Raw genomic sequence first — 27,673 nt, 5'->3', positions numbered from 1 at the left:
TCACGGCTGCAGTAGTACTAGATATCATTCAAAGAGCTTAAAACCCATGTCGGCACAAAGATCACCAGTGGATCCACCGCTGCAGACTTTTTCTGTGCCAACTGGCTGCTTCTTCATGATGTCATAATACCACTGCAGCCTTCTGGATCCTAGGAGGACCTTCAGTTGGATAGCCAATAGGGAATGTCCACATTTCCCAGGCAGTGACATGAATACCCAAAGAAGGAACCTTCTCTTTTGTACTGAAGAAGATAGAAGACTCGGGACTTGGTGTATCGCATGTCACAATAGGAAAGGGGGTTTTAGCTTAGGTTTTTTAAACCTAAGACATTAATTTAGGGGAAAAAGGGTAGGGAGGGAATTCAGCTTTAAGTCCTCAAATTAGATGTCTCTTTTGAAACTGATACTTGTTTTTAGTACCTCCTTTATGGTTTTATTTTTTGTGCTAATATGAGTTTTTGCAAACTGTGTTCAGCTGTCAGAAAATAAGCTTTTTAATAGGAAAATAGCAGCAAAGTTTAAGCAACTCAAAAGCATAGAGTCTAGAACTATAGAAAACAGCTGACCTGCTCACAGATCTTACCACTATAAACCGTGCATCAAACCTATTTACTCACCGGAAGAGGCAATTAGTGCTACTTATTGTGACATTGCATGGATATAGCAGGTAACCCTGAATATCAGAATGTGAGCATCTGCTACTGTTGGCTGTGTCTTTGTTTCTCCTCCTTGATTTATTTTTTTTTAGCCAGAAAATGTATTTTCCTTGTTTTTATAACTGTAAATGCCACATCAAGAACTTTGCTCTTTTGGGAGAATTAAAGCTTTGTTTTCAAAGCTTTTCTTTAGACTGTTAAGTACTTATGCTGCCAGTTTAGCTGTTCTAAATGTCATTTTGTGTGAAAAGAAGATGAAAATGTTTCACACAGAGCCTCATAAATGGTCAGGATTTACACAACAATGTGTCTGGTTTTTGATATGTGTGTATATACTATGTATGTATGTAATGTATGTAAAAGGATATACAAAGTCTACACATCCCTGTTAAAATGTCAGGTTTCTGTGATGTAAAAAAATGAGACGAAGATAAATAATTTCAGAACTTTTTCTGCCTTTTAATGTGACCTATAAACTGTACAACTCAAATTGAAAACAAGCTGAAATCTTTTAGGGGGGGAAGTAAACATAAAAAAACATAAATAATGTGGTTGCATAAGTGTGCACATCCTCTTATAACTGAGGATGTAGCTGTGTTGAGAATGAAGTAATCACATTCAAAATCATGTTAAATAGGTATCATTACACACCGGCCATCATTTAAAGTGCCTCTGATTAACCCCAAATACAGTTCAGCTGTTCTAGTCGGTCTTTCCTGTCATTTTCTTAGTCGGATCCTACAGCAAAAACCATGGTCTGCAGAGAGCTTCCAAAGCATCAGAGGGATCTCATTGTTAAAAGGTATCAGTCAGGAGAAGGGCACAAAAGAATTTCCAAGGCATTAGATATACAATGGAACACCGTGAAGACAGTCCTCATCAAGTGGAGAAAATATGGCGCAACAGTGACATTACCAAGAACTGAACGTCCCTCCAAAATTGATGAAAAGACAAGAAGAAAACTGGTCTTTGAGGCTGCCAAGAGGCCTACAGCAACATTAAAGGAGCTGCAGGAATATCTGGCAAGTACCGCCTGTGTGGTACATGTGACAACAATCTCCCGTATTCTTCATATGTCTGGGCAATGGGGTAGAGTTGCAAGACGGAAGCCTTTTCTTACGAAGAAAAACATCCAAGCCCAGCTAAATTTTGCACAAACACATCTGAATTCTCCCAAAAGCATTGGGGAAAATGTGTTATGGTCTGATGAAACCAAGCTTGAACTTTTTGGCCGTAATTCCAAAAGATATGTTTGGTGCAAAACCAACACTGCACATCACCAAAAGAACACCATACCCACAGTGAAGCATGGTAGTGGCAGCATCATGGTTTGGGCTGTTTTTCTTGAGCTGTATTTGGGCCTTAGTCAAAGTAGAGGGAATTATGAACAGTTTCAAATACCAGTCAATATTGGCACAAAACCTTCAGGCTTCTGCTAGAAAGCTGAACATGAAGAGTAACTGAATCTTTCAGCATGAGTGACCCAAAGCATACATCCAAATCAACAAAGGAATGGCTTCACCAGAAGAAGATTAAAGTTTTAGAATGGCCCAGCCAGAGCCCAGACCTGAATCCAGTGGAAAATCTGTGGGCTGATCTGAAGAGGGCTGTGCACAGGAGATGCCCTCGCAATCTGACATATTTGGAGTGTTTTTGCAAGGAAGAGTGGGCAAATATTGCCAAGACTCATACCCAAAAAGACTGAGTGCTGTAATAAAATCAAAAAGTGCTTCAACAAAGTATTAGTTTAAGGGTATGCACACTTATGCAACCATATTATTTTTTTTTTTTTTTACTACTGCTCTAAAAAAATTAAAGGAACACTTTGGAAACACATCAGATCTCAACAGGGGGAAAATATCATGCTGGACATCTATGCTGATATCGACTGGGTGATGTGTTAAGAGCATAAGGATGCCCTATCGTTTGATGGAAATTAAAATGATCAACCTACGGAGGACTGAATTCAAAGACACCCCAAAAATCAAAGTGAAAAAATGATGCAGCAGGCTAGTCCATTTTGCTAAAATTTCATTGCAGCAACTCAAAATGGTATTCAGTAGTTTTTATGGCCCCCATGTGCTTGTATGACAACGTCGGGCATGCTCCTAATAGGACGACGGATGGTTTCCTGGGGTATTTCCTCCCAGATCTGGACCAGGGCATTACTGAGCTCCTGGACAGTCTGAGGTGCAACCTGGTGATGTTAGATTTACCAAAACATGATATCCCAGAAGTGTTCTATTGGATTTAGGTCAGGCAAGCGTGGGGACCATTCAATGGTATCAATTCTTTCATCCTCCAGGAACTGCTTGCATACTGTTGCCACATGAGGCTGGGCATTGTCATGCACCAGGAGGACCCAGGATCCACTGCACCAGCGTAGGGTTTGACAATGGGTCCAAAGATTTCATCCCAATACCTAATGGCAGTTGGGGTGCCATTTTCTATCCTGTAGAGGTCTGTGTGTCCCTCCATGGATATGCCTCCCCAGACCATCACTGACCCACCACCAAAACGGTCATGCTGATCGATGTTACAGGCCACATATTTTCTCCACGGTTTCTTAATAAACAGTTATCCCTTTGGTTTTACCTCAACATCTTTTCTGTGTATGAAGCTTGGGGTAAAAGGCTGGTACTAGCTATCGGGTCTGCTGGAAGGGTTTGGAGGGCTGGAAGCACTGGTTGGCAGAGGCACCCAGTTGTGCCAGGCAGTCTGTCACAAAAAAACAAAAACAAAAAAACAAATGTGTGTATAGATAGATGTGTATATATGTATGTATGTAAAGTGCTGCATAAATTGTCAGTGCTAAAGAAGTACCTTTTTAACCACTTCCCGTCCGCCCTATAGCAGAAATACAGCTACAGGGCAGCATGGGTGCAGAAAATCATGTGTATATATATACGTGATTTTGCATTACTGGGTAAGGGGCGCGCACGCTCCCTACCAGCGCCGCTATTCACGGCTGTCAATCACCGGGTCCTGGCCGGTGATAACTCGCTGGCCCCCGGTGTTTTCTGAGGATCGACGGGGAGGAGAACTGTTTTGTTTACTAACAGTTCTCCTCCCTGTCAGCTCGGGCACACTGCTTTGGATGGCTGTCTACATCACAGCCATCCAAAGCCGTGTGTTTACAGTGAAGCACATGGACACAGCCCCCTAGTAAAACACTCCCTGCACCCTTTGATCGCCCCTCATGTTAACCCTTTCCTGCCCAGTATCATTAGTACAGTGTCAGTGCTTTTTTTTTTTTTTTTTTTTAAGCACTGATCACTGTATTGGTGTCGCTAGGGATGTCAGTGACACCAAGTCAGTTCCCCCCAGTGTCAGAATGCCTGCCACAGTCCCACTATAAGTCGCTTATTGCTGCCATTACTAGTAAAAAAAAAAAAAATCACAGTATATATACCACTATTTTGTAAACGCTATAACTTTCGTGTAAACCAATTAATTTACACATAATGGAAAATTTTTCTTTTTTTAGCAAAGTCATGTAGCACAATATATTTTGGCCTAAATTTATGATGAAATTTTGGTTTTGAATTTTTTTACTGGACATGTTTAATAACAAAAAGTCAAAAATATTTTTTTCCTCAAAATTGTCGATCTTTTTCTTTATTATAGCGCACAAAATAAAAAACAGGCAATCAAATAGCACCGAAAAAAAGCTCTATTAGTGGGCAAAAAAGGACGTAAATTTCATTTTGGTGCAGCGTTGCATGACCGAGCAATTGTCAGTTAAAACAACGCAGCGCCGTAACGCAAGAAATGGCATGGTCAGGAAGGGGGGGTAAATCCTTAGGAGGGCAAGCGGTTAATAAATATGTGAATGTTCTTGTTGTGTCTACCAAAGCCTAAATATGTTTACAGTGCTTTTTATGACCCTATTACAGCTATAGTTAATCATGATTAATAGGCACACTTAATGAGATGGCTCTCCATTGGTAGGTTCATAATTAAACATTTATAAATAATGCAAATTTTACTTGTTAGGCTCCTAACACCATATAATTACACAGTGAAACAGATTTTATTTATCACCATCACTATCATTATCACCAAAAATCTTGATTTGATTGTTTAAAGTACTCTGTCAAGAGGAAGGGCTCCCTATCATTATATATTTCTTGAATCACTGCAATTATCATGAATAGTCAATTATCACCCTGTATCAACCACTTCATAAGAATCTGTATGCAAAGGATAGCTGTACTTGTAAAACATAATAGCAGTTTTAATATACCCAGATATGCCAAGCAAATTTGCAAATAAACCATTGTAAACTTTGCATTGTGTGTATTTAGCCTTTCTACATCTGCACTGACACTGCAGACAAGTAATGAGAATAGTCTGCTCAGTGGAACTTTTAGGCTCCATGCACACTGGGCTTTGTAATAACGCTGGTAGCGTTAGCTGTGTAAAGTCCTGTTAATGCAAGTTTGTCAGCATATTTTTGCATTAGCGTTTAGCCACATTTTTCCGCGTTTGTGTTTTTTAGCATTTTATATACACACACATACAAAAAAACAAACAAACAACTTTTGCTCAAAAAATTTCCAAAAACGCTGGTTTGCCGTGGTTTACTGCCTTTTTCAGCATTAGAGCGATCGTTTTTACAGCTAAAAAAAACTTTTCTGGAAACCCACTAGTTCTGTTTTTTTTTTTTCATGCTAAACACTGATACAAAGTACATGGACACATAGGATAACATGATTGGGGGGGGGGTTACTGGCTGTAGAAAAAAAAAGCCAAAAGCCAAAAACAGCAGCTGTAAAAACGTCCAGTGTGCATGAGGACTTAAGTGCCACAAACTATAGCTGATGAATTGCGTGCTGCACTATGCTCATGTAATCCCTGGAGATCGAACTGCTAAATGGCCTCTGGATTGATTTTGCTCCATCTCTCCAGACCAAGATTGGAATCACTTTCTTCCTTTTATTTATCCTACCATTGTATGTGCTGTCACCTGCCATGCATTATTTCATCCATTGATAAAGCAGCCCAGACCTTACTGGTGTAAAGCACGTATGTAGGCTCTTTTTAACTGAACTGCTTATGGCTCGTGTACCTGCTTTGTCTGTTCATTAACTTTTTTGTTATTATCAATGGCATGTTTCTAAGTATAAGTAATGCCAGTGTTTTATAATATAATTTAAAAATGACTGCAGCTATTGTATTCAACCCACGTGAAAAAGTAGTTTCTGGTGGCAAAATAGTCACTTATTGCAAATCCTGAATATCTGAACAGCATTACTTCAAGCCTCATCTCCCACGTATAAGATTTATAAGACAAAAACATCTGCCATCATTGGCAAAACAAACGGATATTCATTTTCTTGCAATCCATTAGTCGTTTGCATTTTACAAGAAGTTTTCTTTTTCATTGTGTATGATCACTAATGATAAATGTATGTGTTTATAATTTATTTATCTTATGTACTTTTACCAGTTACTATTATGACAAATTTATGTGTAACAACAGAACTTGCTGTCTAGGTATTTATAGAAGACTTGTCCGTGCCTCTTTTTCTTCTTGCATCATGTTATTTGGTGGCTGAGAAAATGTATAATTTACAGTCAGTCGTGATTAAAACTGACCAATGTACAAATTCTAAATATCAAATTTTGTGTTTTCACACATCTTTTTCTCCAACAGTAAGTTGGCCTCAACATAGTACCTTCTTCTCTGGATTTCCTTCTGTAGGGCCCATTCCATTTATTTGTCTATGCACCAAACATACTCCACTTCTTCCACCAATGTTTCACAATCCCCAGGTGCTCTTCCACATTTCGAATAGTCTGACCGCGTGAAAGGATTCTTCCACTTAATATCGACTGTATAATAAAAGCAAATGATCTCATTGTAGCATCGCAGTAGAAATGCACTTTTTTTAAAAAGAATTTAAAAAATACACTCATGAACATACTCAGAACAGACTCATCAATACAATGCAGGCTCACAGTGTTCAAAGGGCCAGCTCTCAATTCCTCTAATTCCTTTAATATCTGTTTCCTATTCCTTCTCATACTCACTGCTCATCATTATCTCCATTTTTCTAGATACATTTTTGCAACAAAATAACCCTATCATAGTGTCTGTAAACGTCAAAACAAAATATGTAATATTTTGTAATTTACGCACATATATACAGTGGGGATCGAAAGTTTGGGCACCTCAGCTAAAAATTTGTATTAATGTGCATGAAGAAGCCAAGGAAAGATGGAAAAATCTCCAAAAGGCATCAAATTACAGATTAGACATTCTTATAATATGTCAACAAAAGATAGATTTTATTTCCATCATTTACACTTTCAAAATAACAGAAAACAAAAAAATGACATCTGCAAAAGTTTGGGCACCCTGCAGAGTTAATATCTTGTACTGCCCCCTTTGGCAAGTACACAGCTTTTTGTAGCCAGCCAAGAGTCTTTCAACTCTTGTTTGATGTATCTTTGCCCATTCTTCCTTACAAAAGTCTTCCAGTTCTTTGAGATTTCTGGGCTGTCTGTCACGCACTGCTCTTTTAAGGTCTATCCATAGATTTTCAATTATGTTGAGGTCAGGAGATTGTGAAGGCCATGGCAAAACCTTCAGTTTACGCCTCTTGATGTAATCCCCCGTGGATTTCGAGGTGTGTTTAGGATCATTATCCATTTGTAGAAGCCATCCTCTCTTTAACTTCAGCTTTTTCACAGAAGGCATCAAGTTACCATCCAAAATTTGCTGAAATTTTTTTGAATCCATTTTTCCTTCTACTCGTGAGATGTTCCCTGTGCCACTGGCTGCAACACAACCCCAAAGCATGATTGATCCAACCCCATGCTTAACAGTTGGACAGAGGTTCTTTTCATTAAATTCTGTACCCCTTCTTCTCCAAACGTACCTTTGCTCATTCGGGCCAGAAAGTTAAATTTTAACCTCATCGGTCCACAGAACTTGTTTCCAAAATGCATCATTGTCTATATGTTCATTTGCAAAGTTCAAACGATGATTTTTGTGGTGAGGACGTAGAAGAGGTTTTCTTCTGATGACTCTTCCATGAAGACCATATTTGTACAAGTATCTCTTTATAGTGGAATAGTGTACCACAACTCCAGTGTCTGCCAGATCTTTCTGGAGGGATCGTGCAGTCAAACGTGGGTTTTGAATTGTTTTTCTCACAATCCTGCGAGCTGTTCTGTCTGATATTTTTCTTGGTCTTCCAGATCTTGCTTTAACTTCCACTGTTCCTGAAAACTTTGTTTTCTGTTATTTTGAAAGTGTAAATGAAGGAAATAAAATCTAACTTTTGTTGACATATTATAAGAATGTCTAATCTGTAATTTTGATGCCTTTTGGAGATTTTTCCATCTTTCCTTGGCTTCTTTATGCACATTAATACAAATTTTTAGCTGGGGTGCCCAAACTTTCGATCCCCACTGTAAGTGGTGCAGTTTCAACATTTGGGAACCTTGGATGGACAGTGCCTTTGTCTGCATACGTGGTTAAGATTAATTGTTTAGTTCTCAAAATGACCTATACCCACATATGCCCACATAGTGCTATGTTAATAATCTTCCTGCGAGGGCTGGATATAGAGTAGTAGAAGGGCTAAAATAACTCTAAAATATATATTGTTGCTTCATGCATTCGGCTTCAAAAATAAAAGGAAAATGGAAACATTTCAGCTGAACTCAGGTTGGTTTCTTACAGTGATATCATGGCATCATTGTCTTCTCTTATCTCTCAAGAACTCTAGCAGTGAATATCTCCACCAAATGTCCCAGCTCAGGCCTGCACTACATTCCCCAGAGTTTTACAGCTACTTCTACATTCTCTATTGTTAAAGGTAACTCCATTTTCGTGGGGAAAAAATGAGCAAACAAAAAAATAAAAATAATATAGTGCATACAATTGCAACACAAGTCATATTGTAATTGAATGTTATTAAAAACTACCTTTCCTTTCCAAATGTTGTACAGAACGCCCCCTAGATATGTAATTTCCTGCTTGAGTAATTGGCTTGCTGATTTTCCCAGAAGTCTGCACTGTGATGCAAGTTAGTTTTTGAGCATCCCCTGCAACAAAAATGTTATTTTGGTGAGCTACTCCCAAAGGAAATCACATCTAAAGGGATGCAGACCCTGCAGTTTTCCTCATTCGAGCCCTGCAGGAGCTGATAGGAAATTATGAAATCACTCCAGCTACTTCTTCAGAATACCAAAAGGTAGGCTTCTGTAACAAAGTTTGCTAAAATTCTTGCATTGTACACAGATCAGCAAGAGGGGAATATTTTTTTCTAAACAAAAGTGGAGTTACTTTTTTAAATAACTGAAAACCCATAAGTGTATATGATATCCCATCGTGGTTTCTTACTCTTGTTCTTTCACAAACCCCAAACCAGGGCATGATTGTTATGTGCCCAGCAGTGCAAATCAGACAGTTTTCTATGCTACCCTGAAGCAAATCATTTTGTATTATGAATTTTACATTTGTAGTAGTGACAAACTGACTTCAAGTAAAACTAACTTAAGAAGACTCACTGGGGTTGATTTATTAAAGCAAAATATACTGCGCACTGCAAATGCATTGCAAGTGCACTTGCTCCAGAGTTTAGTAAATGAGGTAAAGCTTCACTTTGCAAAGAATACCTAATCACATGAAAGTAAAATAAAAAAAAAAAAATCTTCCATTTTTTTTCTCTTTTAGTTTCCAACATTGTTGTTTAAAAAAATTATAAAATACATTTATCGTTGCATACAAAAAAATATTGATTCATTTCATACATAATTAAATATACTGTTGACCATATACAATCCAGATGTCGATACATGATTACACTAAAATTGCATCCAAAAACTCGATGCATTTCGTGACTCTTTGTTCACTTCTTCAGGAGGAGATGCATGTATAACATCTGTAAGGTAAAATATCAAGTATGTAGCATAATTAAAGATATCTCATAATACCGTATATACTTGAGTATAAGCCGAGTTTTTCAGCACATTTTTTGTGCTGAAAAACGGCCCCCTCGGCTTATACTCGAGTCAACGTCTGCAGGGGGCTGCTGTCTCTTACCTGGCTCCGGTCCCACGACGATCCGGTCCAGGAAGCGCGGCTGCTCCTTCATTCGGTTCGTCCACTGGATGTTCGCGCGGCTGCTCGGCTCCACCTTCTCACCGGTGATTGGCCGCCAGAACTGTAGCTCAGGAAAGGCACACAGGCGGCCAATCACTGGCGAGGAGGCGGAGCTGAGCGGCCCCGCGAAAATCGAGTGAAGGAGATGCAGGTTAGTGTGCCGTGCTTAGGTGCTGCTGCAACCACATATGCTGGCTGCAGCAGCACCGTACTGGAACAGGGGTCAGCAAGTGTCAGTGGGAGGAATAGTGCCCCATCATTGGTGTCACTGATACCAATGATGGGGCATTATTCCTCCCACTGACACCAACGATGGGGCACTTTTCCTCCCCCCCACTGACACCAACGATTGGGCACTATTCCTCCCCCCCACTGACACCAATGATGGGGCACTATTCCACCCCCCACTGACACCAACGATTGGGCACTATTCCTCCCCCCCACTGACACCAATGATGGGGCACTATTCCACCCCCCACTGACACCAATCATGGAGCACTATTCCACCCCCCACTGACACCAATCATGGGATACTCTTCCTCCCCCCCACTGACACCAACGATGGGGCACTTTTCCTCCTCCCCACTGACACCAACGATGGGGCACTTTTCCTCCTCCCCACTGACACCATGATGGGGCAGTATTCCTCCACCCCCCCACTGACACCAATGATGGGATACTATTCCTCCACCCCCCCACTGACACCAATGATGGGATACTATTCCTCCCACTGACACCAATGATGGGGCACTATTCCACTGACACCAATAATGGGGTGCTATTCCCCCCACTGATACTAATGATGGGGCACTATTCCTGCCACTGATACCAATGATGGGGCGCTATTCCTCCCACTGACACCAATGATGGGGCGCTATTCCTCCCACTGACACCAATGATGGGGCGCTATTCCTCCCACTGACACCAATGATGGGGCGCTATTCCTCCCACTGATACCAATGATGGGGCACTATTCCTCCCACTGACACCAATGATGGGGCACTATTCCTCCCACTGACACCAATGATGGGGCACTATTCCTCCCACTGACACCAATGATGGGGCACTATTCCTCCCACTGACACCAATGATGGGGCACTATTCCTCCCACTGACACCAATGATGGGGCACTATTCCTCCCACTGACACCAATGATGAGGCACGATTCTTCCCACTGGTGTTCCCACCCTCGGCTTATACTCGAGTCCATAGTTTTTCCCAGTTTTTTGTGGTAAAATTAGGTACCTCGGCTTATATTCAGGTCGGCTTATACTCGAGTATATACGGTACATACAGCAATTCCAACCTCAAGGGTCACCAGGGGGACTCTAATACTTACAAGTTGGCTACAAATAGATATGGCAGTATTTGTGCTGTAAACCAGAAGTTTTGTATGGACAATTGGTCTAGGAGGAGAACTCTGCCACCTGTTCTAAAATTAAGAATCGCTCCCTTACCATTTGGACTTGTGATGAAAGTGAGATGTGCAAATCACTTCTGTTTTGAAGACTAAACTGCTTTAAGTCCCTGAAGCATTTGCCATAATATGCAAATATACACATGCCACCCCTCTGGACTGCTTTATTATTAGCAAGGAACCTTACTCCTGTTGGAGCCATTCAGGGGCAACATAATACATAGAGCCACGGAAGCCCTTCCTTCCTTTATTACGTTAATGCAACTATTCTCAACCATGATTTTGTGGAACCCTAGGGTTCCTCCTGAGGTTGCTAGGGATTCCTTGAGCTGTGGCTGATTGGTCAATCATTTGTTGGACGATCATTTGATGGTGTATGGCAAGCACATGCACCTGCCCTACTCCCCATCCGTGCCCAGTTCTACTTTAAAGTGATATTAAAGGCAGTTTTTTTCTTTTTAAATAACAAACATGCTATACTTACCTGCTCTGATTACTGGTTTAGCACAGAGCAGCCCCGATCTTTCTCGTCTTGGGTCCTCCGTAGGGGCTCATTGGCCCTGCTTTCTGCCAAGTGCCCCCAGAGCAAGCAACTTGCTGTGGGGGCACCCAAGAATGCTCTCTCCTGAGCCACTGCTCTATATATCCATTCACACACAAAGCTGTGTTTTGGACCAACCCCCTCGCTCTCATTTGCTCACCAGCTGTGATTGACAGCTGTTGTCTCAGCCAATGAGGAGGGAGAGTCCCCAGAGAGCTGAGGCTCTCGTGCACATCAAGATGGGGCTCAGGTATGTATTAGGTGGCAGGGGGGCTGCTGAACGCAAAAGGTTGTTTATCTTCATGCATAGAAAGCATGAAAGTAAAAACTTCATTTTTGCTTGCACATGATTGGATAATAGAAATCAGCAGAGCTTCCCCTCAGATCTGGACTAACTGCACTTGCAGCACACAGACTATTTGCCTTTACTAAATCAACCCCATTGTCCTAATAGAATATTGATCAAAATCTAAAACAAGATAGAGAAATTATGCTGAACAGGTTACTTTATTAAAGCTCACATGTATTAAATGTTCTGTATTGACAGGCCAGGATCCCAGCAAATCAGAACAGAAGAGCATGCTACCTTCTGATCCTATTCAAGTCAAAGGTTTGTGATTATCATCTGTACAGAGGGTGAAGTCTATCATTGAGTGAGCTTAGTTGGATTGTATCAGTCATTTGAGTTATTAGAAAGTGTCTCCTAACAGTATTTCAGATCTTCTTTCCTCTCCAGTGGAAAACTGGAAGCAGCCTGCTGGCACAGAGCTTCCCCTTAGAACTCCTGATATAGAACATTGGGATACTCATATTTCTTAAAATAGTCATAAATTATTAGATCTGATGTAGTTGTGTTGCCAATATTTCCATCGTATACTGACATAAGCTGACTGTGTCTGCAGTGACAATTGGAAGTAGCAGATATTGGAGTGTGTGTGTTTTTGATGCTTTAGGTGTAGGCCATTTACATCCCTTCCCAAAGCCTGTCCCAAAAAACTACCAGAGATAGCATCTTCTATCCTAGCTTGTTGCTAGAACACTGCTAAGATACTCCCATCTGTTACTGCTCACCCATCACAGGAATGAGTTCTATCTCTGATTCAGAATCCCTTGCATGCTTTTTCTCTGCATTTGCAGTAGCCCTGAGCTCAGTGATGCTTCAGCTGACTAGATGGTGAACGAAACATGATTGGGGGTTTGAGAGCTCACTCCTGTGATGGTGGGAGTGAGCAGAAACAGGTGGGGGGTGTCTTAGCAGCATCCTAGAAACAAGGCCTCATGGGGGATTGCCATTGCTGGGAGTTTTTTAGCCAGACTTTGGGAAGTATGTATATGGATAAGCAAGGATATTACCCAATTTTAGTCAAAGCTGCCCAGTTTGTTTTTATCTACAGGCATGTCTTACTTGCAAATGCAGTTTTTTGGCAAAGGTGAACTAACCCTTTAATACAGACACCCACACACTATTGTTTTTATACAGAGAGTGATGTTTTTTCATCATTCAATTTATATTGCATCTCGAATTTTTAATATATATATTTTTTAAATAATACGTTACTTTTAGTCTTATTGTATGTATGCTATAATACTGGACATGAATGTTAATTACAATTGCTTTACCAGCATTGGTTCCCTGTTGTTGTTGTGTTGTTATTATTATTAATATTCACTTCCTCTTTCTGTAGGGGTCCCTCAAGGTTCTGTCCTTGGACCCCTTCTTTTCTCCATCTACACCGCCTCCCTTGCTCACTTGATAAACTCCCATGGTTTCAAGTACCATCTCTATGCTGATGACACACAAATCTTTCTTTCTACTCCTCACCTCACCCCTTCAGTCTCCTCGGTCATTACTAACCTACTAAGTGACATATCAGCATGGATGTCACTCCACTTCCTCAAACTAAATCTTTCTAAAATGGAGCTCTTAGTATTCTCTCCAGCCCGTGCCCCCTCCCCTGATTTCTCCATCAAGATCAATACTACAACCATCAGTCCCTCCTCTCATGCCAGGGTACTAGGTGTAATCCTGGACTCCCATCTGTCCTTTCAGCTCCAAATCTTGTAGACTTCACCCTCCGCAACATCTCCAAGATACGCTCGTTTTTAACCACTGAAACCACTAAGGAACTTAACTACTCCCTGATTATCTCTCGATTTGACTATTGTAACTCCCTTCTCATTGGCCTACCTCATCGCAGGCTATCCCTTCTTCAATCTGACATAAATGCTGCTGCCAGACTCATCCACCTTCCCATCCGTTCCGTATCTGCCACCCCTCTCTGCCAATCCCTCCACTGGCTTCCCATTGCCCAACAAATAAAATTCAAAACATTAACAATAACATATAAAGCCATTTATAACTCTGCCCCAAATTACATCACCAATCTTGTCTCCAAATATCACCCAAACCGTCTTCTCCTCTCCTCCCATGACCTCCTGCTCTAGTTCCCTTGTCTCTTCCTCCCTTGCTCATCTCCAGGACTTCTCCAGAGCTTCCCCCATCCTCTGGCACTCTCTACCCCAATCTAGCCGACTATCACCTATTCTGCCCACATTTAGGCGATCCCTGAAAACCTCTCTTCAGGGAAGCCTATCCTGCCTTCAGCTAATAACTGAATCTTTTATTCCTCCTACCAGTCCATCCCCCACAGTTATTACCTTTTGTACCACTAGCCCCTCCGTCTTAGATTGTAAGCTCCGAGGAGCAGGGCCCTCCTAACCCTCTTGTATTGAACTGTATTGTTGCTGTATTATCTCCCTATAGATTGTGAAGTGCTGAGCGAACTGTTGGCGCTATATAAATCCTGCGCTATATAAATCCCGTATAATAATAATAATAATAATAATAATAATAAAATAATATAAAATAAAAATAGCTACAGCAGTTTGTGCCTTGCTTTACAATCCAAAGGGATACAGTACAGTTACAATACAAGAGGATTAAGACGGCACTGCTCATAGGAGCTTTCAGAGCCTACAGTTTAATATGGTGGGGCAAGTGGTACAAAAGATAATAACTGTGGGGGATGAGCTGATGGAAGAGTTAAAAGTTCAGTTGTTGGAGGTGTGATAGGCTTTCTTGAAGAAATTAGTTTTCAGAGATCACCTAAAGGCGGCCAGCGTAGGAGATAGCAGCACACATTGAGGTAGAGAGTTCCAGAGGATAGGGGAGGCTCTGGAGAAGTCCTGAAGAAGAGCATGGGAGGAGGAGACAAGAGGGCTTGAGAGCAGTGGGACTTGGGAGGACGGTTTTGGTGAGTTTGGAAACAAGATTGGTGATGTAGCTCCCGCAGAGTTGTGAATGGCTTTGTATGTTGTTAGTACTTTGAATTTTATTTGTTTGGCAATCAGGAGCCAGTGGAGGGTTTGACAGAGGGTTGGCGGAAACTAAGTGGTTGGTAAGGTAGATGAGTTTGGCAGCAGCATTCGTAATAGACTGAAGAGAGGATAGCCTATGGAGAGGTAGGCGTATGAGAAGCGAGTTACAATAGTCAAGACGAGAGATAACCAGGGAGTGAATGAGTAGCTTGGTGGTTTCATTAGTTTAAAAAGGGTGCGTTTTAGAGATGTTATGAAAAAGAAGTCTACAAGCTTTTGACAGCAATTGGACTTGGGGCTGAAAGGCTAGGTCAGAGTCTAGGATTACACCTAGTACGCTGATAGGTACTGATAGTTGTATTATTGATCTTGATGGAAAAGCCATGTAGGAGAGCACAAGCAGGGGGCAATATTATCAGCTTGGTTTTAGAGAGATGTAGTTCAAGGAAGTGGTGGTACATCCAAGTTGATATGTCAGTAATGTGAGAGGAGACTGAAGTAGAGTAGAGAGGTAGATTTGGGTGTCATCGGTATAGAGGTGGTATTGGAAGCTGTGGGATGTTCTCAAATTTACGTAGAGAGGAGGTGTAGCTAAAGAAGAGAAGGGGTTGAAGAACAGAGCCTTGGAAGACCCCTACAGAAAGAGGAAGTGGAGAAGAGGAGACAAAGTTATAGGCAACACTGAAGAAGAGTTGTGATATATAAGAGGAAAACGGGTATAGAGTAGAATCTTGGAGGCCAAGGGAATGTTTGAGAAGGAGTGGGTGGTCAGTTTGAGAAGGGGTGGGTTGTCAGCAGTATCAATGTTGGTTAGACTAGCGGAGGACAAATGGTTGGAGAATTGAGGAACCATTTGGGCTGCTCTAATAAACCACACCTTTGGCTGGCAGCAGTGGAAAAGACTAGATAAGATAGACTCTGGAATAACATCAGCGTCAATGTTTTGTCATCTGGGTTATTTTAGATGATTATCTTTAATATGAATATTACAAATTCCTCTTTTTTTTTTTTTTATTTGGAAATTGAAAAACACTTAGTTTTACATTTTTTTAACGTTCTGTGTTTTTACATATTTGTCTGTTTCAGTTAAGGCGGTTCTTAAAAAGAGAGATTATGGAACAAAATACATGAAGAACAACTTCATCACAGGAGTACGAGCAATGAATGAATTCTGCCTTAAACCCAGGTATTGAATAGACATTACAGCTGGTTCCACTGCGCTTTTACTTCATTAATTATCATATTTCTTTTTGTCCTATAATCTTTCTTAAGACAGTTGTGGCTGGCAGCTGAGCAGTTAAAGTAGAAAACCTAAGAGGAGGCAGATATTGCTGCAAAACAGTAGTTTCATGGGCAAGAGCTTCCCTTTTAGATGTGCTTACTTCTTGGTCATACTTGTGGGAATTTTAAGGCTTCAAGTGTCAACATCTAATAGGATGCCAAACGTGCTTTCCTAAAGCTAAACTATAGGCAAACCACTATTTCTGTCCAGTTTTGAGATTTACACAGCTCTCCCTTACAGCACAGTCCTGTCTAGCACGGGAAGGGACATGATCTTTCACTTACATGTCCCCTCTTCATCCCCTTTGTCCAAATTGTGATTGGGTAGGAAAGGAGAAGCAACATATAGATTAGCACATCTCTGAGCACTGCAGTAGAGGAGATTTTAAGTGAAAGTGAGTCAAATCTACTTACTTGCACTGCTTACATTAAAAAAAAAAAAAAAAAAAATGTAGTGACGTATTATTGATTACAGGGCTGCACAAATTATTTGCCTTTTTACATCTGCATGCAGTTCAGCTTTAATACTACCTAAATAATAACAAAAACTCCTTTATTAGATTATGTTAGTCAACAGCTTTACCTGCTGTTGTGCAGGAATAACATATATACATATACAAACACACTGTCAGGAATCACGGAATGCGCCGCGGCGTGCGGGTCTGCGCATGCGCGGAGTACGCCGGCATACGAACATACAGGCTCTAGGACCGGGGCGACCGCGGCGGCAATTGCGGTCGCGCATGCGCCTGGCACCAATGATGGCGCGGGGCACCAGCTCCTGTAGGGCTCACGTTGCCGTATGGACTTTTCCTGTTATCCTGATTGCCTTGTTGCCAACCCTGCCTGACCCTGATCCGTTGAGTGTCTCCTGCTCTGATCCCTGGCTTGTCTGACCACTCTGCTATCTTATCCTGTACGTTTGACCTCCTGTTGCTGAACCTGGCCTGTGACCCTTTTATCCTTCTGCCTGCCGCTTGTACCGTTCTGCCTCCACCGTTACCGACCTGGCCTGTCTGACTTCGCTCACTCCACCTCTTCACATCAGACTCTCACCTGCTGCGTACCACCGACACGTGCCTCTACCACAGCTGGTTGCACCCAGGGGCCGCGACCTGGTTTCGGCCTGCTCCAAGTCCATCCCCACCATCAGGGGCTCTGGTGAACAAGTAGGTTGGAGCTTAGATTCCGCGCCCTGGGGAATTCCGGTCTGTGGAGCGCTAGAGGCTACCGCTGGTCGTTCCCTAATACACACACACATAAATAGAGTGCTCCTTCTCCCCCCCTCTCCTTCTCCCCCCCTCTCCTTCTCCCCCCCTCTCTTCCCCCTCTCTCTCTCTCCCCCCCCCCTCTCTCCTAAACCCTATAGAGCATCTGTGGGGCATCCTCAAACGGAAGGTGGAGGAGCGCAAGGTATCTAACATCCACCAGCTCTGTGGTGTCGTCATGGAGGAGTGGAAGAGCAGTCCCGTGGCAACCTGTGAAGCTCTGGTGAACTCCATGCCCAAGAGGGTTAAGGCAGTGCTGGAAAATAATAGTGACCACACTAAATATTGACACTTTGGGCCCAATTTGGACATTTTCACTTAGGGGTGTACTCAATTTTGTTGCCAGTGGTTTAGAAATTAATGGCTGTGTGTTGAGTTATTTTGAGGGGACAACAAATTTACACTGTTATACAAGCTGTACACTCACTACATTGTAGCAAAGTGTAATTTCTTCAGTGTTGTCACATGAAAACATAGCATAAAATATGAGGGGGGTACTCATCTCTGTGAGATACTGTATGTGTCCATTAAACTAAAATGAAAAAAATCTAACAGAGCTCCCCATCCACTACACAGTGCAGATGGAGAAATCTCCTGCTGCAGCTATGGTATTCTTACAGTCACACCAGCACCTGTCAAAATACTGGAACAGCAGCTGCATCTGTGTGGATGCAGTCAATGTTTATCAGGTTAGTTTTCTGCTCGATTTCGTTTAATATTTCAATCAAAGGATGTTGGGAGTTATGTGGCCGACAGGGCCACCCATGTAGCGATTCGTATAGTATGTTTGCAGCCTTAAGCTATAGTGGGAGGAGACGTATTAATCTGTGTAATGGCTATCACTCTACAAACCATTACCAGGGTTTCTGTCAAGAATACTCTCTAGTGTATAGTTACATAGTTAGTCTGGCTGAAAAAAACAAAGTCCATCCAGTTCAACCATAGAAAAAAAAAAGTTATAACCCTATACCCACAGTTGATCCAGAGGAAGGCAAATAAAACCCAGCAAAGCATGATCCAATTTGCTCCTGCTGGGGAAAAGAATTCCTTCCTGATCCCCCGAGAGGCAATCGGATATTCCCTGGATCAACTTTACCTACAGATGTTAGTATCCAGTTATATTCTGTGTATCTTAGAAGTAATCCAGGCCTTTTTTGAAGCAATCCACTGAGCTGGCCAGAACCAACTCTTGAGGGAGTCTATTCCACATTTTCACAGCTCTCACTGTGAAGAAACCTTTCTGTGTTTGGAGATTACATTTCTTTTCCTCCAGACATAAAGAGTGCCCCCTTGTCCTCTGTGATGACCTCAGGGTGAATAACTCTACACAGAGTCCACTATATGAGCCACTGATGTATTTATACATGGAGATCATATACCCCCTTAATCTCCTCTTCTCAAGAGAGAATAAATTCAGTTCCTCTAATCTTTCCTCATAGCTGAGCTCCTCCATGCCTCTTATCAGTTTGGTTTCCCTTCTCTGTACTTTCTCCAATTCCCCAATGTTCTTTTTGTGAATTGATGCCCAAAACTGAACTGCATATTCCAGATGAGCTCGTACTAATGATTTGTACCGGGGTAATATTCCCTCTCTCTCTCTCTCTCTCTCTCTCTCTCTCCCCCCCCCCCCTCCTATACCTCCTTTAATACAAGAGTAATGTGGCCATACTTCATCCGATATAACTAATGTACCATTATCTGGGTACATGGAATGGGGAGGTACAGAACACTGCTTTTTTTTATATGCAGGCATTTCTGTTACATCAGTTCTACTCCTAGTAGCTATGAAATCATTTTTAATTGCTGGTTCACCTGAGTAGTGGCATATTCTCCATTCACTAAGCAGCTGATTTAATTGAGCACTATAAAGCTCTCTGTTGCAGGTACCTTTTGAAAATAAGATCTGAGTAGTTTAAGGTTTCAAAATATTGATGGCGACTTCAGTCTAGCTCCCTTGGGTTAGTGTATTCAGTGCAATACTATGTTATATACATGTGCTGTGAGGGTTCTGCGAACCAGAAGGAACACAAAGCCCCTGGCCAGCAGTGATGTCTGTGTTCTGCGCTTTGAACTTGATCAGCCTCTAATCTTCTTTCATTTGCATTCTTTTTTTGCCTCAGTGACCTGGAACCACTGCGGAAGATTAGACGGAGAAGTCCCCATGACGACACTGAATCTTTTACTGTGTTCCTAAGGTCGGATGTTGAGGCCAAGTAAGTGAAAGTGATGCAAATAAAAACTATTTATCTTGTGTGGGACTTGAATGGTTTACATATGCAGGAACCCAATTTAAGTGACTCACCATGTAAAAGGAATAGCTGTGAGATGCCAAGCGAACATTTCAATTATCAGAATGTAACTGCCTTTGTTGTCTTGTAGCTCTGTAGGGGCACTGTTAAATAAGTAGCATTTTGTATCGAGCATCCGCTGCTGTCATCTCTATCAATGCAAATAAGCAAAACCAAACAAAGTTGGGAATCTGTCAGGGATCTAAAGACATGTGCTCGAAGTCTCTGATTGGAAACAGCAATTCTGTGACTCCAACGAGTTCTGGGGCAAGGAGCTTCCATCTGAGTTGTTTAGATTTTGCCATATTTTATACAGTTTTTCTTGGTTATGAGCAACTGTTTGTTAGGACTTTACATCAGGCCTTGAAATTCCCACTCGCCTGCTCGCATTGGTGAGTGGAAATTATGGTGGGGGTGAGTGTGTCCCCAGAGCCGTCTTTCTGAGCAGGCTCTGAACTCAGGGCCGGATCTCTCACTTGCACTGGGAGCCGTCAGACTGCTCAATGGTTGAGCAAAGTGAAAGCAAAGGAAGGAGTGTGTGCTGTGCTCTCTGCCTCCCCCTAGAGTGCATTACCTGGCTCTGTGAGTGAAGGTAACGAAGTACTGCAACTTTTTATAGGGCTGTGTGTGTATCTGTGTATCTGTGTGTGTTTGTGTGTGTTTATGTATGCATGTACTTGTGTCTGTGTGTGTGTGTACATGTTTGTGTGTGTACGTGTGTGTGTGTGTGTGTGTGCATGTACATGTGCCTGTGTGTACATGTGTATGTATGTACCTGTGTATGTATAAACATGTGTCTGTGTGTATGTACAGGTCTATGCATGTGTATGTACATATGTCTGTATGTATGTACATGTATATTTGTGTGTGTGTATGTACATGTGTCTCTGTTTGTGTGTGTGTGTGTACATGTTTCTGTGTGTGTATGTAAGAAACTTTTCGCGCTGCTACTAGAAAAGATGGGACTATTGGGACAGCAGCTCACACCTGGCTATACCACTAGCAAAAAACAACAAACAGAAAATTGATGTTGCGCTAATCACAATAATGCCACAGACATTCCAAACAAATAATGAGATGAGAAGACAATAGATAATACAACATAACATAATCAGTAAATGGAAGGAAAATGGGAGTGAAGGGAAAGGTGAAACAATAAAGGTCCAAAATGAGGACCAAAAGGTGTAACAGACAATAAATCGTGACCGTACGGAAATGATCAGGGAAAAGTAAAATATTAACTAAATCACAGTAATAGTGGGACATATGAGTCCATCATAACATAAATGAAATAATGTGAAAACAACTGATGAGAAAGTGGAGCAAAATGTGAAAAATACAAAATGAAGTGCTTAATATTAAAAGTGGATGAATGAAAATAACAACACACAGGCCAAAAATTGTGACCATTCGACTAAAGAGTCATAACACAATGTGCATCAAAAGGCCATGTGACATAAAACAACTAATAAGTGACCATATAAATACCATAAATAAATGTGGCAAACATATATAGAGTGCAACTAGTATAAAACAGAATATGTTGATACAAATGCACAGTGAAACCAAATGAATGTATTACTGTACACCGTAAAATACAATAACACAATGAAGAAATAAATAACTTGTGACTAAAAAAATCATAAATATGACATAAAGTCCATGTGCAAAAACGTACAACAAAAACGCATTTTAAAAAAACAACGTGGATAGGTAAATGATTGTTGAATCCCACACCGGCTAAATTGCCTCCTCACCTCCAATCAGCACTGTCCAGTCAGAGGGTCAGGGGTTATGCAATCTCATTGGGCAGTGAGAGAATGAAAACTCCTCCTGCAAGCTTTAACCAGTGCTCTGCTGGACACTGATAGAAGTCACAAGATTGCTATATACTGCTAATGAGAAAAGGTATTTAGCAGTTTATATTTACTAAAATAATTACACTTCCATGTTGTGTGTACTGTGGGAGACCAGATATAGTGAATGCCGGGTCCTGGGTTTAGTAACACTTTAATGCATTTTCTGCACTAAGATAAACACCATCTACGTGCAGTTCCCAAGCCCCCCTTATACTTACCTGAGCCCGATCTTGATACAACACTGTGCACATGAGCATGGGCTCTCTCTGCTCTCTCCCTCCTCACAGGCTCAGAGACAGCAGTGGGAGCCAATAGCTCTTGCTGCTGTCAGTGAGGGTGGGGCCAAGCCATGTTCTGTGTGTCAGTGTCCTGCTGAGTGCCCACCACAGAAAATGGCTTGCTGTGGTGGGCATTCAGCAGGGGGGAGAAGCCAGGAATGCCGGCGGGTGCCCCAAGAAGGATCGGTAAAAGTAAGTATGACATGTTTTTTTATTTAACTTTAAATAGGTTTACAGTCTCTGGAAGTTCATCAATGAAACATTTTATGTTCCTGCTATGTAGAAAAAATAGCACGTTACTAGTATGTGGCTTTGTGCTGATAAGCAATGTAAGAACTTGGAAATTCTTTCCACAGGGCTTTGGAAGTTTGGGGGAGTCCTGAAGCCATTTTTAGGGAAAGAAAATTAAGAAAAGAAGAAGAGATTGCATACAAAGAAAGTGAGTTGCTTATCACCAATGGTAAGATGAATATCCAGTACAACTTAATCAGGGATGTTGAATTCCTATTGCCCAACACCCGGGACATGCTGTTCCGGGCGCCGGGCAAGAAGTTTTTTTTTTTTTTATACATTTAGCCCTGCCAATGGTCTAAAGTGATCCAAGTGACTGCAGGCTGTCTGGACGTCTGTGAATCCCCCCTCCCGCTTGGCAAAGGCACGCTTCGTTCCAGTCCCCCCCCTGCGTTGCGCATTAGCGGAGAGCGCTGCCAGTCAGAGCCAGGTGTTCTCTGTGTCCAGCAGCTCTCCTTAAGAAGGCAATCGGGGCCAGGCGGTCATACGGAGAACACCTGGCTCTGACTGGCTGCGCTCTCCGCCAGTGGGCAGCGGGGGGTGGGGGAGGGGGACTGGACCAGTGGGAGGCTGGACTTCTTTTTTTTTTTTTTTTTTTTTTAAATAAATATATAAAAAACTTAATAAATATATAAATAAAACATTTTTTTAATTTATATATCTTTTCTTTTATTTATTTTTTACATTTTGTATTTTATTTTATTTTTTTAATTAATCGTGTTGATTATTGTTAGCTGCAGATTATTTTATATAATAAATTTTTTTAAATTTATTTTTATAAAATCTATCTAGTTTTATTTATATTTGCATTGATTTTGATATTTTTATTTTCTATTTCTATTTGCATTTATTTTTGTTGTTGGAATCTGAATATTGTTATTTTTGTTGTATTTATTTTATTTACATTTTTTGTATATACTTATTATTTTTGGTGGTAATATCTGATTATTATGTGCAGATTATTATATATTTTTTATTTTACTTATTTAATTAATTTTTTTATTTACATTTTAAATTTTTGTTTTTTATAATTCAGTTATTGTTATCTGCAGCCTTGTACTGTCCGAGTCCCATCCATTGGGAGGGGAGACAGAGCCTGTCCAATCCGGGACAACCGAACAACCAGGCAGTGCTTCTGTTGGCTGATCATAAAGGCAGACAAAGACCAACACCACTCTGTCTGTCTCTATGATATAGGAAACAGGGAGTGATGAACATACATCATTTTACCAGATGGAAACGGCACTATTTTAAAAATGGAAAGCATTTGATCCCACTGATCTTGGTGTGATCAAATGTTTTTCAGGGCAGAGGAGGGATATGGGGTCTTATGGACCCCAGATCTCTCCACAAAGAGTACCTATCACTGCCTCTTGCTGTCACAGGGGATGCTTACATTCCTCATTACAGCAATAAAAGAAATTTAAAAAAATTAAAGCGACAGTGTCAAAATAAATAAATTATTCATTTAAAAAAAAAAAATGTTTAAAGCACCCCTGTCCCCATGCGCAAAAACGAATGCATGTGTCAGTCCCGCATGCATGCAAACAGTGAGTGTCACACACTTGAGGTATCAATGTGCACGTCAGATCGAGGGCAGTAATTCTAGCACCAGACCTCCTGTGTAAATCCTGTAAAAGCTTTTAAAGCGTCACCTATGGATAGTAAAATTTACGCCATTTGTTGCCCTTGCATTGGCGTGTGCAATTTTAAAGCATGACATGTTTGGTATCTGTTTACTTGGCATTACATCATCTTTTATATTTTACCAAAAAAATCGGTTGTGTATTTAAAAAAAAAAAAAAATAGTGTTTAAAAAAACTGCTGTGCAAATGCCGTGTGACATTAAAGACATTGCAAAACCCACCAATTAATTCTTTAGGGCCTCTGCTTTAAAAAAAAAAAAGTTTGGGAGTTCTAAGAAGTGTTCTAGCAAAAATTAAAAACATTAAAAGTTGAAGTTGCCATACAGCCCCTTTTTGTTTTTAAAAGCCGTAGACATTCCTAAAAGCACCTCTGCCTAAAAAAAAAATAAATAAAAATAATAAACCCTTTGTATTTTCTATTCTGGGATTTTTTTTTTTTTTTCAATCAGTACAAGTAGATTGGGACCTTGATTAAGTCCCTTGGACAAGTAGTTTTTTAAAAAATTTCCACACCCGTTAATACATTGGCACTTGTTATCATGTGATGAGCACCAGCTTCTAAAAAGAATAGTTCATAGTGTTTAGCTGAGCATTGATACTCGGGAGCATCCCTGTAAATTGAATTTTTAGAAGCTTTTAATTCAGTTATAGCTAATTTAGAACACGATTATAAGCTGTATGCTATATGACAGACAATTGAGTGCTCTGCTGATCTGCAGCGTTTATTATTTGGTTTAGTGAATAAATCTTTCTAGGCAAATAACATTCCCTGTAGTTGTATGTTACTCCATCAGCATAGTGTCATTTATTTGACACACATATGAACGGGAGTGTTTGATTGATTGAAAGTAATAAATCCCATGCAGAGCTGTGCGACACTTAGACTAGATGTAACTTCTGGGATTCCTTGCTGTGACCGCAATGGATGGCACTGTGCATAGCCAGATATAAAATAAAAAGTTACCAGCATTCCAAAGTTGTGTTTTCACAACATATTTTGTATACATAACATCACACAGGTCAATCTGCCAGCGTTTCAGGGCCTCTCAAGGTCCCCTTCCTTATGGTGACTCATGTCACTGAGCATGTTAAACCAGCTATTATAAAAGGTGTACCGTTTTACAACAAGCCGAGGTGAAATGAATGAACCCATAAAATAAGATGATGTATATAAATCCATGGCGTACCGTTTCACAACAAACACTGGTGAAATAAATGGTCAACTAAAATAAAATGATGTGAAAAGAAGAATAAAATGCAAATAAAAAATACATATAAAAACACTGGACTTTGGGACTTTCGTAATATATAAAATGTATTTATATTGTAGTCCTTCAAAGAAACTGCTCATAAATCTGCAACAGAAAGAGACTTGGGCCACGCTCACACTAGCCACAGTATAAAATACTGTGTTTTAGTGTGCAGCTGATCTCTCCTGTGTAGCAACGATGAGTAAGTGGTGTCTTGCATTTTACAAAGCAAGGCACTATTTACCTTTTTTACATGCATAGTTACATAGTTGGTAACGCTGAATAAAGACACCAGTCCATCCAGTTCAACTGTATGTATGTGTCTACATCACTGCCATTTCCCATATCCCTGTATATTGTGTTTGCCAAGAAGTTCACTCAAAAAAGTATCTTTCATGGTTTTCAGCTTCCTCCAAATCTCCATATTTTTATTCTGCCGATCCTGCATCCTGTTAGAGGGTGGCTACATTCATTCTCCATGGTCCCACTGTACATTTTACATTTGAAATCCTGATATCTTTTGGAAGCCTTTGTAGCAATGTCCCCATCTAACATTTATCAGTTATCTAGCAGTAATACACAGTGTATATGTCCTGTAACTTAGTTTATCATAAGCAGTCACAACCTATTTAACCCCTGGGTGGCTCTGAGTTTGCAGCCGATCCTCCTTGCAGGGTGACCTGGGATGGATTTTTACTTTGACTTTATCCCGAAACGTGTCAAGCACTCCCTATGTATCCAGCACAATAGGCACAAAATTACATATGATGGGCTGTTACATGATAGATATATACACACACCATGGGGAAAATAATCAGTTGATTCCCTGCAGATTTTGTAAGTTTTCACACTTACAAAGAAATGAAGGGTCTATATTTTTTTTATCATAGGTGTATTTTAAATGATAGAGATAGAATATCAACCAAAAATCCAGAAAAAACACATGATGCAAATGTTCTAAATTGAGTTTCTGTCCAGTGAGTATAATAGGTATTTGTTCCCCAAGCAAAACATGACTTAGTACTTGGTGGAAAACCCCTTGTTGGCAAGCAAAGAGGTAAGACATTTCTTGTAGTTGGTTTCCAGGTTTGCACACATCTCAGGATGAATTTTTCTATAGGATTAAAGTCTGGGGATTGGTTAGGCCAGTCCATGACCTTAATTTGCTTCTTCTTGAGCCACTTCTCTGTTGCCTTGGCAGTATGTTTTGGGTCATTGTCATTCTGGAAGACCCATCTTCAGTGTTCTGGCTGAGGGAAGAAGATTCTGATCCAAGATATTAAATTACATGGCCCTGTCCATTGGCCCCTCAATGCAGCAAAGTTGGTCTGTACCTTTACCAGAGAAACAGCCCCAAAGCATAATGTTTCCACCTCCATGCTTAACTGTAGGGATGGTGTTCTTATGGTCATAGTCAGTATTTTTCTTCCTCCAAACACAAGTCGAGTTAATGCCAAAGAGCTCAATTTTGATCTCATCTGACCACAGCAATTTTTTCCCAATCCATCTCTGAATCATTTCACTGGCAAACTTCTGAAGGCCTGTACATGTGCTTTCTTGAGGAGGGGGACCTTCTGGGTGGTGCAGGATTTCAGTCCATGGTGGTGGATTGTGTTACCAATAGTTTGTTTGCTGACTGTGGTCCCAATTTCCTTGAGATCATTTACATTCTCCTCCTGTATAGTTCTGGGCTTATCTCTCACTTTTCTCATGATCATCCTTAACCTATGAGGCAAAATCTTGCATTGAGCTCCAAACCAAGGGAGATTGATGGTTATTTTATATTTCTTCCTTTTGTGAATAATCGTTCCAACAATTGTCTCCTTCTCATGGGAGCCAGAATTATTGTTTGTTGGTAGGGGATCGAATACTTATTTTACTCACTGAACTGCAACTCAAATTTATAACATTTGTATCATGTGTTTTTTCAGGATTTTTGGTTGATGTTCTGTCTCTCCTTTAAAATACACCTTTGATAAAAATTATAGACTCTTCATTTCTTTGTAAGTGGGTAAACTTAAAAAATCTGAAGGGAATCAAATAATTATTTTCCCCACTCTGTGTGTATGTATCACAGTCTTAGTCTGTAGGGTTCAATATTGAGTTGGCTCACCCTTTGCAGCTATAACGGCTTCAACTCTTCTGCGAAGGCTGCCCACAAGGTTTAGGAGTGTGTCTATGGGAATGTTTGACCATTCTTCCAGAAGCGCATTTGTGAGGTTAGGCACTAATGTCGGATGAGAAGGCCTGGCTCACAGTCTCTGCTCTAATTCATCCCAAAGGTTTCCTATCCGGATGAGGTCGGGACTTTGTGCAGGCTGGTTAAGTTTCTCCACCCCAAACTTGCTCATTCATGTCTTTATGGACCTTACTTTGTGCATTGCTGCGCAGTCATGTTGGAACAGGAAGTGGCCGTCCCCAAACTGTTCCCACAAAGCTGGCAGTATGAAATTTTCCAA

The 27,673-nt window shown here is 40.9% G+C and overlaps 1 protein-coding gene across 1 annotated transcript in view; it reads left to right on the top strand.

Annotated features, from left to right (window-relative positions):
* The window catches only part of SLC30A9 (solute carrier family 30 member 9), a 111,522-nt gene that overhangs the window by 27,471 nt on the left and 56,378 nt on the right, over window positions 1–27,673 (top strand). Inside the window, exons 3-6 of the mRNA XM_089653998.1 lie at window positions 12,283–12,345; window positions 16,140–16,239; window positions 19,723–19,815; window positions 22,384–22,487. Of these exons, the coding sequence (XP_089510124.1) occupies window positions 12,283–12,345; window positions 16,140–16,239; window positions 19,723–19,815; window positions 22,384–22,487 (360 nt within the window). The remainder of the gene's footprint in view (window positions 1–12,282; window positions 12,346–16,139; window positions 16,240–19,722; window positions 19,816–22,383; window positions 22,488–27,673) is intronic.

This window comes from Staurois parvus, unplaced genomic scaffold, assembly GCF_062004578.1.
Source record: "Staurois parvus isolate SC_StPar_1 unplaced genomic scaffold, SC_StPar_1.0 ptg000734l, whole genome shotgun sequence".
Lineage (NCBI taxonomy): Eukaryota > Metazoa > Chordata > Amphibia > Anura > Ranidae > Staurois > Staurois parvus.
This window is presented reverse-complemented; position numbering and strand designations above follow the sequence as displayed.